The 11,653-nt window shown below is 34.2% G+C and overlaps 1 protein-coding gene and 2 long non-coding RNA genes across 3 annotated transcripts; all 3 read right to left on the reverse strand.

Annotated features, from left to right (window-relative positions):
* Positions 1-664: 664 nt before the first annotated feature.
* On the reverse strand, positions 665-5,149 carry LOC110929744 (cytochrome b6-f complex iron-sulfur subunit, chloroplastic). The gene is made up of 5 exons (XM_022172931.2): positions 4,879-5,149; positions 4,532-4,776; positions 3,282-3,399; positions 1,012-1,194; positions 665-896 (listed from the first exon to the last, which is right to left on the reverse strand). Exons 1-5 carry the CDS (start codon positions 5,023-5,025, stop codon positions 795-797), a joined length of 795 nt encoding a protein of 264 aa, XP_022028623.2. The 5' UTR covers positions 5,026-5,149; the 3' UTR covers positions 665-794.
* Positions 5,150-7,414: 2,265 nt separating this feature from the next.
* On the reverse strand, positions 7,415-8,575 carry LOC110929746. The gene is made up of 4 exons (XR_002587368.2): positions 8,218-8,575; positions 7,959-8,104; positions 7,813-7,858; positions 7,415-7,507 (listed from the first exon to the last, which is right to left on the reverse strand). It is a non-coding gene; the product is annotated as an uncharacterized LOC110929746 (long non-coding RNA).
* Positions 8,576-9,201: 626 nt separating this feature from the next.
* On the reverse strand, positions 9,202-10,893 carry LOC110929745. Its single transcript, XR_004889863.1, has 5 exons — positions 10,639-10,893; positions 10,327-10,396; positions 10,182-10,226; positions 9,419-9,521; positions 9,202-9,328 (listed from the first exon to the last, which is right to left on the reverse strand). It is a non-coding gene; the product is annotated as an uncharacterized LOC110929745 (long non-coding RNA).
* Positions 10,894-11,653: the final 760 nt, after the last annotated feature.

The raw sequence follows: 11,653 nt of genomic DNA on the forward strand, positions 1-11,653 counted from the left end.
TCATACCCGTACCCGGGTATTAAAAAAACCCGGTATGTGCACCTCTACTTCTACCAGTGATTAGTGATTACCGATGTTTGCTATATGGGTCAACAACCCTTGCTTGTCAGTTATCACACAAAGTAACTTTACTTGATAGATAAAATTGTTAATTAAACAAGAGAAGACCACTTTTATCAATCACTCATTATATAAGCATACCTGGAACTAGAGGGATCATTTGATCCACCCGCACATAGTGGCGGATTTATGAATTTTTTCTTGCTGGTTCTTATTTAGGTTTTCACTAAAAATTCCAAACCGAGTGGGTTCCTGGAAACTTGGTAAACAAGGCTAGATCGCCCCTTCTCGCACATTGATAAAACTTTCTACTACGATAGGTTTATCTTATTGAGCTATTGTAAAGTTTTCAATTGCAAAGGTTTGGCGTATGTAACCCCATCTACAGTTGGGATTTTTGAGCTCTATGTACGCAAACGTGAATGAGAGAGGGTGAGGAGAGAAAAGCCCCACGATATGTGCACATAGATGGTCCGTGCAAAAGGAACTCATGGTTATGAGAGGGGGAAGAGATAGAAAGGTGCCAACGTTCGTCCATCGCTTTGTGGGACATGAGAGCGTGCAAGCTAACTAGGAGCGCCGTGGACCTCCGGCGTTCAATATATGACATTATTAATAAAATTTTCTAATTGGTGTGCATAAAACGTATTTATAAACTTATTGGATACAAAAGTAAAACGTGAAGTGGTTTGTACATATCTTGATTCTCCAACAAACAAAGCAAGATGAGGATTCTAAGACCACCATGGAGCCTCACCGGTTCTGAAATCAGTCTCCACCCATGGAACAAACACCACTCTCCCATCATCGATATCCGCATGAGCCAATGCCAATGACTGTTAACAATTCAAAAAATATTACACCCCCTCTAGTGCATTATGCATAATGCATACAAACTTCTACATTGTCTAATGTAAGACTACAAATGAGAAAAGAGTATGAGGTTCTTACCAGAGGAGCAGGACCCCTAACAACTTTGCCTTGGTTGTTGTATTGAGAACCATGGCATGGGCACATGAACTTGTTCTCTGCCTTGTTCCATGGCACCACACATCCCAAATGGGTGCACACCGCGTTGATTCCATATGTCGCTAGGGTCCTGTCATTCTCGACCACTAGGTATGTCGGGTCTCCCTACAAATTTTCATGATTAAAACAATTTCAAAGTCCATAAACCCATAATTTACTCAAATTGTGATCACTCGATGTAAATGTTTCCGTAGTTTGTGTAGATTCATTTAACTATTCGAATACAAATCAGGTCACTGAATTCAATAATCTAGGTTCGCATGACCAAAAATGAGAGTTCAATTTTGATTAGGGAATTTTTCTGATATAAATCTAAACCCTTCACCTCTTGGATAGAGGGAGACACCTTACGACAATGATGTCCCTTAGGCTTCGGTTCAATAGGCTTTGGTCCATCCCTAATCAACCCACTAGGGTGGGCCTATTTAGCAACAAGAACCTCACTAGAAAGTTTGAACTATAGTTTCAAATAGGCATAGGCTAAAGGTAACCCCTTATAAACTTATTATACCCACTATTGATGTGATCCGATTTGGTATGTATGCGCGCATATAGTGGGTGGTAAACCGGGGTATAGATGGTGGTCACACATGTATATGGGGTATAGAGGGTGGTATACAAGTATAGAGGGAAGTGCTGAAGTGCAGTCAGTAACAATATATGGGGGTGGGTCATGTGGCGTGGGGTACATTAGCATAACTCTTTCAAGCATCATACACTTTTAGTTAACATCTTAGATTCCTAAATAATTTTATTACGAATTAAATATCTTTTATAAAACATCGTTTGAATGAAAATGCCAATAAGTTATAAAAGTGTATAGCAATGATAAAACTCTTTTTCGTTATGACTTTTTGAAGAGTAAAAAGTTGTTTTTCAAAAGTCACAAAATTGGGCTTTTTAAATGATTTTTGGCTTTTTGAACATAAAATTATTAATCTAACCTTACCCTTTAAAATAACAACTAAACAAGGAAATTTATCATGGGTATGTTTGGCAAAAGTAGCTGGTGGCTAAAAGCTGTTGGCTGATGGCTGAAAGCTGGTAGCTGGTAGCTGGTAGCTAGTAGCTATAGCTTTTTAGATATATTTGGTGTTTACCAGAGTAGTTGGAGTTTTTAATAAAATGTATAAAATGACCAAAATAGACATAACTAAAAATTTAAAAAGTTTGTGCATTAAAAAGTTCATTATCTTTAGAGGTTATAATAATCATTTTTTCCTTAAAAGCTTGTAGCTCCTTCTAAACGCTACTAGTAGGAGCGTTCAACCAAAAGCTTCAAGCTCCTAACTTAAAAGCTTCAAGCTCCTTCAACCAAACAAAACTTTTTATTGAGTATGAGTTTTTTCTTAAAAGCTTAAAACTAAAAGCTCATAAAAGCTATTAAAAGCTCCATGCCAAACATACCCCATATCCTTTTTGGTTATTTTACTTTTCCCAGCACAAAATCTAATCCAAACACCCTTTTATAAAACTTAATTTGAAAAAGTCATAAGGGTGAGCGGAGTGGGGCGGTAAACCCACTCGGTACCGCACCCACATCCACCGCCAACATAGTTTACTGATCAATGTTACCGAAATGGGGGGGGGGATTTCGGTGAAGGTTTACTGAGTCGGTGAGAGGGAGGGAAGGGGGAGAGAGATGGGTGTGTGGTGGGGTCCATTCCTTCTCAACCAATCACACATTTTTTTTAAATAGTTTACCTAAACTCCATTAGGTAAACCACCGTCAACGTTTTTGAGCATTAGGTAAACAATTTAGGTGAATTGACGTGGCACTATCTTATTGGGTGAATGGGGAGTTTACCTATTCCAAATAGTAACCACTCCCTTCACCCTAAGTTAATAAGCACTTTTAACAAAAATCACTTGTAGAGTTAAATAAGCAATCCCAAACGCCCTCTTAATAGTTTCAAACTAAAAACAAGACACCATAAAGAGAAATTTTGCAACAAAAGGTGATATAGTGGATCATTATGTTGTATACTTTCAAAATAAAACAGACAAGATTTGAAGAATATAAGAGAATTACTAACTGGAATGTTCACTTCAATTTGGTGTTTGATAATAATGCCATAAAAGATTACTCTTATAACTTGATAATTAAGAGTTATTGGTTAATTATGATAGCTTGATAACTAAAGTAACTTATAATGAATAGTCACAAGATCATATAACTAAACCATGATTACCTTTAGACCCTGAGAAAGGGTTCGGTCACCCGGTCCATGGGTCTTTAGCCATTCAGTTGCTACAATATCGTTACCAAGCGCGTCCTTTGCGGGGGTACCACCGCCTCCACCTCCTGAACTGTTATACACAAACACACATCACACAAAAACAAACCTAAGTACATTAACAAATGTCTTAACCATGACCACAGTGGTAAGCATGAGTCAGTTTGGTTACGAGTCAAAACTGAATTCATAATCAATGATTCGATTACAAACAATGTAGTTACTAATTAATGCGGATCAGTTAATTCTGTTAACTGCGGGTTCAGAGCTTGAGCCTGTTTTAGGATTTTGTTCAAACAAAAACCAACCAAAAAAAAACTGGTATCTCACATATAACATATGATTTGAAAAATATAAAGTTTGAATTTAATGGCAATTCCGTTCGGTTATCTCGACATGTAATGATGTAAAACTAGTGCCCGACCCAACATTGATTTTCTGGCCAAGGGAGAATTAACCAAACTATTAAGTGGGACGATCGGAGTTCTTGCCTAAAATTAGACTAACTTTTTAAGGAGACCACCCACCAATAAACACATATAAAAACTTGGTTATAAAAAAATCATACATATTCTATCTCTTTATTTTCTTTAAATATAAAACTTGGTTATAAAAAAATTAGTATTAAATACCATTTTAGTCCCTGTGGTTTAGGCTATTTTGCCAGTTTAGTCCAAAGGTTTGAAACGTTGACATTTTAGTCCAAATAGTTTCAAGCGTTGCCATTTTAGTCCACTTGGTTAACTCCGTCCATTTTTTATGTTAGCTAGAAGGGTGATTCGATCATTTTATATGGTCGAAGTGCCCTTATGATTAACATAATTACATATAAAATGACCGAAATGCACTTCTAATTAACAAAATAAAGGGATAGAGTTAATCCAGTGGACTAAAATGATAACGTTTAAAACTATTTGGACTAAAATGACAACGTTTAAAATCTTTAGACTAAACTAGTAAAATGACCCAAACCACAGAGACTAAAATGACATTTAAATCAATTATAAACTAACCACATATATTCTATCTCTTACTTTTATTAAATACATCTTATATTATATTATAGTATCGTTTTATAATTCCTAAACCTTCATTCCTAACCAGTTTAACATTTTCTTTATTCAACGTTGTAATACACGAATTTCTATCCTAGTTTATATTGTTTCGGTTGTTTATAGCGGGAAAGAGATGAAACAAATTATTACCCAGGTGGAACAAAGAAATAGGTATAAGGAAGCAACATCCCAGTAGTAGGTAGACCAATAGCACCAAGAAGCAACAAATTCATAAGTTTCCTCTTCTCCATATCTGGAACCCGATCAGCCGGAATACTCGCCGCCTGACACGTCACCTTCATCCCTCTTTCTCTTCCCGCCAATTGGGGTTTTCCGGCAGATTTTGCCATCAGCCCTTGGGCCGGCAAGAACGGCCCATTGTTACCAGATCGCAACTGTTAATAAATGGAAATATATGTGATTATGAATTAAGACATAATCAGCAGCAGCTATATGTATGTATATGAAGAAGTGGAATGGAATATTATTAATATTACCTGAGTAGGAGTTGTAGGAGAGAGAGTAAAGGCAGCCATTGGAGTAGAGAGTAGAAGAGAGGTGAAATGAATGAATAATATGAAGAGAGAAGATGGATGGATAAAATGAATGGTGGATGGAGAAGATGTGTTGTTACACAACCACATATTCCATATTCTAGATATCACCTATTTTTTATTTTATTTTATTTTTCTCTTGATTTTCTATTAGGATTTTGGTTTAGAAGTATTCAAGTTGATGGTTGGTGTTTTTTTTAATAGGAAATGTTACATAATCTCTATCTCTAAATTTCACTAAATTTATCATATGTCAGAACTCTCTTCCTAAAGTGGTGATGGCTATGGTTGGTGTTTTTAAATAGAGGAAACTAGCTTAAGATCCCACGAGCTTCGCGGGTGGTTTAACACAAACATATAATATATACTGGCAATGAGATGAGCTTTGTAATGAAAGAACTTTTCAATATAAACGTATAAAAATATAATTTTTCTCACTTAGGTAAATATGTCTTGATTTATTTTTTATAGGTATTGAGATGTTATTATATAAATGATTTTATAGCAATTTTTAGAACCCGGATAGATTTCATTTTTTTTTAATTATTTTTTTATAACTTTGGTTATTTGATATATATTTTTTTAAATAAAGCATTTTTAACCAGTTTTGACCTTAACGTATATTGAGCAGAACACATATGGACATGAACCTATTTTGAGCAAAACCCGTTTTGACTGACCCGAACCTATTTTGACCTTAACATATATTGAGCAGAACACATATAATCAATAATCAATGAAATAAATCATATAGTAAAGCTATTTATGATTAACACATAACTAAATCATACAAAAAGTAATTTATTCGTTACACATGCTAATTGACAAATACTCTTTGCTACAAAGTAATCACCGGTAGGATTGGGTGGTGGAGTTCTTTGACCGAGTGTTTTCGCTATTGGACTGAAACAAATCCGGTTTTGATCCAAGTTTCATGAACTTCATCTTGAAAAGCTGGAACTTAGTTCACCTTCAAGACAAAATCAAAATTCGAAACAACCCGTAAACTTAATGGACTTGATCATCTAATTTACATAAAACATTAGTGTATAAGTTCCCTTCGATATACATGTGAACCAACAATGAACGTCATTCATTAGTCTGTTTCGGTTCATGTACCATTGCATAACATATGTAAGTAGCCATTGAGCCGGGAATATCATGAGCCTTGAGTGAAGTAGATGTTCAAAAGCATCTTGAAGGATTTAACCAATTAACATAACTGAGCTGGTTTTATGAGAGTGACCAATTCAGATGCATTGTATAACTTGAGTAGCCTTATTCAACCCATTTAGCAAAGTAATGATCTAAATCGACCCATTTGTTAAAATTTAATCATGATTGGAAGGTGTAGTTTACAATTAAAAATATGAAAAGAAGATTAAAAAAGACAGAAATTAAATTCAATTAGAAGACAATAGACACTTTATTACATTTTTCTTTCATACACAAGGTATAACTGCAAACTTTGTTAAAGTGAAAATGGTTGTATAACATTTAATATTCATCATCAAGCATGCAATATCTTTTTAGCACATGCAGCATGTCTCTAACACCTTTTGTGAATAAAAATTAGTATTGAAGAGGGACATTATAGTTAAAAGGAGACTCAAGAAAGTAGCTACAAGTGATAGAATCGTTGTCACCCATTTCCATTTCCATATCTTAACATATCAATATCAAATTACAAAACTTCAAAATCAATTTTTGAGCAACAGTTGAGATCAAATTACTAACCCAGTCACCTAGGAGACTGAAGAAAATGTGATTGTGCAGGTCTTTATTAACCGTAGAGCATGAATGTGATCACCACTATGTTCAAAATCATCACAGATAATATCTTCAAGCTGTTACACCAATTGCAAAAGTTGGTAATTTTTATAATGCTTCAAGCATGTAGTAGGTGTACAAAGGAAGCACAATATAATTAAATGCAAGTTCCACATATGACAATACTTATCCACCTCACAAAACACGTGCAATTCAATGCCATTAGCAAATGAAAACTTCATAGCAGCTCGAAGTAATCTCCACACCTACAGGAGCATCAAACAAAGTGAAACCCCCAAAAAGTAATACCAGGTAAAATTATAGTGAAAAAGCTGAGGTCTTTAAACCCATTCAATATAATGAGGTCAATGCATATAGCCAAATATAAGTATCGGACATGGTAAAAGATTAAAGAAGTAAAAAAGGATAGCACAACCGTAATGTAACCAATAAAGGTGGCAATGTCAACCTGTTAATATAAATGAGTTATTGTGTATTCTATTTGTTTAATAACCGATCAACTGAAGGAAAAATCGTATCAATGAACAAAAATGTTCAGACGTGTTAACAGGTTATAGGAATCAAAAGTCGTCGAAATCTATTTTATTTAAAAAAACTACTATTTTTATTTAGTAACTTATTTCTTTTAACTGTATTTTACATGTGAACTATTTATAAAGTTTAAGAAATACACAATAAATAACCTGTTTCAGTTGAGAATGGATATCCGATGTTTCAATTGGGAGTCGCCATGCTCTAGAAAACGCAAGACCCTCGAATCTTTTAATGCATTGATGATTCTCTGTGGAATAACAATTATTAAAAGAAGATTATCGATTCAATTGGATTGTAGATGCTTCAAGTAGAGGAAGAAGAAAGTGATATCTAGAGTTTTGACCTACATCGACTAATGGTATTTGTAGTGAATTTGAATAAAATTGAAAACCTCAATTCTTAGAACATGAACATAATATATCATTACTATAGCTAAAATATGTAAAAAAAAATAGTGAAACATGTCGAGTCAACAACCAGCTAAACCATATGGCTAATCTAGTCATAATATAAAAATCCCCAAGTTCAGGTAAAGTACATAGCAAAAGAGACCTTAGTTGGAGATCAGCTCTTGAATCTTGATTTTAGAAAGACCCATCTACACATCAAACATGGTAAAATAAAACTTTCAATCAACAAACTCATATAACATTCAGTTGATCAACCAATAAAAATTTAAAAAAGGTGAAAACTTGAACCTTGAACAGGATATGATCAAGCGGTTCCTGAACATAGGGTAAAAGCCAATCAAACTCCCCAGCTAGCTGGTGCGCACCCTATCGACCTGTTCAGCTAGCCGGTGCGTAATATTGAACCACATTCCTTGTAAAAAGTGGATGACTACCTGCTTCAATTGGTGATATATACATAAATAAAAAAATTAAAAAACTCAGTAAGTAATACATAACATTTGCTTTACTTTTGAAAACACAAACAGAATAAAAATGGTAATTTTACCTTTGCTCGTTGTTGTGCCATTGTTGCATATGCTACTGGACACGATGTTGCAGTTGCTAGACATGATAAACGGCTTGGATGGTTTCACAATTTGAAAATAAGGTGTGAACGCCTCTATTCATACATAAATTATGTAAACTTTATAGTGGAGGTGGCAATGGGTCAACACAGGTAATCATTAGTGTGAGCTGAAATGGGTTGGGTAGTCGGACCACAAACACATCATTTATCATTTTTGGTTATACAAAATCTGTATTATTACAATGTATTCTAAACATTAATGAGGACTCGTTTTAGGTTTTGGTGTATTTACATACACTTCCGCTGAGTTTCAAACCGTTTGATCAAGCTTGACTCATCTAGCCAGTTAGATTTGTTCAAAACAATTCTCTTTAGTTAAATCATTTAAAACATAATATGTTTGACCCGTTTAAAATACAAAAAAAATAACCTACTAATATATAGAAGGTAAGGATGGGCATTTGGTACTTGAGACCAGTACTGTACCAAATTATTTTCGGTACCGATTCGTACCCACTTTTTGGCATTTTTGGTACCGGTACTTTTGGTCAGTACTGCAATATCTACTATAATAAAAAATCCACATTAAAAATCACAAATCCTTGATACATCAGATTATTTTTTATTCATAGGCAAAAAAATAAAAATAAAAAATACGGATATAAAACACACATCACCTTCAAATAGCTGTTGTTATATTCTTCAAAACTGTAGCACCGTAAACAAAACATCCTATTTCTTTGTTGTTTGCTTGAAAAACACAACTTTTTAACAGCGAATAAAACTGCAATATGAAGTAATAAGAGAAAACTGGAATATAATTACCGCAATAACGTCTGAAAGTGAAGGTTGTTTCTTCTTCGTGTGGAGAAGATGCGATTGCCATCAACTTAGTATACTGGTAAATAAACTTTGGTCATATAAAAATATTAGAATTCAAGAGATTTTGTAACTTACAACATTCATATTAGCAGCCCATATAGCAAATTAATGTTCCCAATTCCTTAATGTAGAAAGCGGTGCTACTAAATGAGGGGAGACATTCTCTTTAGACAACGATGCCAAAAAAGCAATACTTTGTATCGTTTCCCTGAATGTTATAAAGCATACTATAAAGGTAAAGGTTACTTTTTCATAAATATATAAAAACAAATTTTTAAAAAATATAAGGAAATCTTACCAAGACCCATTTCGTCTGCAAGTATCACATGTGTTTGTTTAGACTTTAGACCATGAGAAACGTAAGAAATTCAATCCTTCAAGCTGGTACGGAAGTAGCTCACCTATAGTTACACGTAATCAAGTTATGAGAACATCTTCTAGATTATACATATAGCTATTAAAATTGAGAGGCTTATACATATACCCAAAAAGCTTACATGCGGCAAATAGTTTTCAGCACTTAAATACATATTTAGAAGAGAGATGAGGCAGAACAATAAGTTAGGCCCTTCGAGACTACAGCCAAGAAGAAGAAAAGCTAAAACATAAACCCTAACCTTTTTATCAACTTTTTACACCATATCAAAATTATTAGATTTGATATTGCATTATTTAATCATCATAACTGAAACAATACACATCTCCAACAACATCATTAACTGTCCAAGAAAGTAGTAGTTAGTTGATGGCTGGCTATTCGCTTAATTTATCACAGCACTTTGAAACTCAAAAGTAAAGACATATGCTAGCTAAGAACAACAAACACTCATGAAAACGTAAATGGTTGATATTTAAATAGCGTTAATTCATTAGGAGAAGCATGATAGTCATAGCTTGTAGCAATAAACGGGCCACCAGTAGTACGCCCGAAGTTGGTTCCTTCATGACACTATTAAAAAAATTAAATTAACAAATAAAGTTAAATCCATTATTATCAAGTGAGTGGGAACTAAAAATAATACATAAAAAGGTACAAAAAAGGATATTTTTGGCTGTCTTACTCTTGCCTGTCTCACTTATTTGGAGTGCCCGGATCTCCCGTCAGCCTACAAATGAACAAAACTATCGGTGTTATATTAAATACATGTAAAAATTAAGACATAAGAAAAGGTACTTATGAATACTCTGAACCACCACCAGACTCACCCAATTCTGGAAAACCCTAACCATATAAATCAAACGCCACAACCACCTTGTCGACAGAAAAACTGAGCACCTAACAAATCGGAAAGAACAATCAAATATATAACAAATTAACAATCGGAATAACAAATAAAATTAACCCGATTTACACTTTGAATCCAAACTTACTATCATAGTACCAAATAACATAAACCACATAAGATCAGGCGAAATAAAATCCCCAAAATTAAGGTAATCCACATATAAATATGTAATCAAAATCAAATACAACAAACCTAGTAAAATATTAGCAATCAAATCGAAAATATGAAATACCTCAAAAAGATTTGAAACAGGGAACATTATCGTCTCTCGAATCCTTTGGATGCTTCAAGTGCCGCCAGTTCCGATGACTCCTTCAAGAATCAATACAAAAACCTTAGAAACCGATGGTCACATTGTCTCACAATCAAGGGTTCCTAGGAAAAACCAATATTAAAAAAGACATGAAACAAAAATTAACATTAGAAACTTTCATGAATCAGGTTACAAATTGAAAAAACAAACTTACCAGGTTACTTTTGACCGTAGAGAGATGAGATCTAGGTTCTTTCAATTGAAAAAAAAGAGAACTAATTGGAGGCAAAGGATGAAAAGAAACGCTTGTGTTAATTCTATATTTAGGGTTCTTGGTATTGCAAATTAGATCCGGTTATCGGACTGACTGGATCACAACAATCGGAGAACCAGGATACAACTGATTTCAGATGAGATATACAAAACAAAAGAAATTATTAGTTATAAAATCTAAAATATCAAGAACGATAGTTGATCCATTGACAAAATCTAACCTTTATCACGAAGATCAGAGTCGGATTCATGGAGGAATGAATGAGAGGCAGAGAGCGATTCATTGATAACGCAGAAACCCTAACAATTCCAAAGCGTGTGAGAGACGGAACATAATCAAGAGTTAGAGATGAAACTGAAATTAGGGTTTCTCAATGAAGTTCATTTGAAAAAGGAAACGGTTTTATAATTTTGGCAAGATTGAGGGCGGATTGTTTGAGAAGCTATGTGAAGGTAGCGTCTATTCATTTGCCGCTCAAAGAAAGAATTCGAGAAACAATTAGATGCCACGTGGCATCTGGTAGCCTAATTACATGCCAAGTGGCATAAGTTTGTTTTGTTTTAATATAGATAATAGATAGTCCTTTACTGGTCAACGTTTCCAAAATAGTCCTTTGAAACCTTACCATATGCCTTCTCGTCGAAGCCAAGGCTATTGAAGCCTCTTTAAAAATCTTCTCAGCAATGACCAACCAGCTTGCGCGACGTGTAAAAAATATCG

The sequence above is a fragment of the Helianthus annuus genome, chromosome 3 (genome assembly GCF_002127325.2).
Source record: "Helianthus annuus cultivar XRQ/B chromosome 3, HanXRQr2.0-SUNRISE, whole genome shotgun sequence".
NCBI classification, from domain to species: domain Eukaryota; kingdom Viridiplantae; phylum Streptophyta; class Magnoliopsida; order Asterales; family Asteraceae; genus Helianthus; species Helianthus annuus.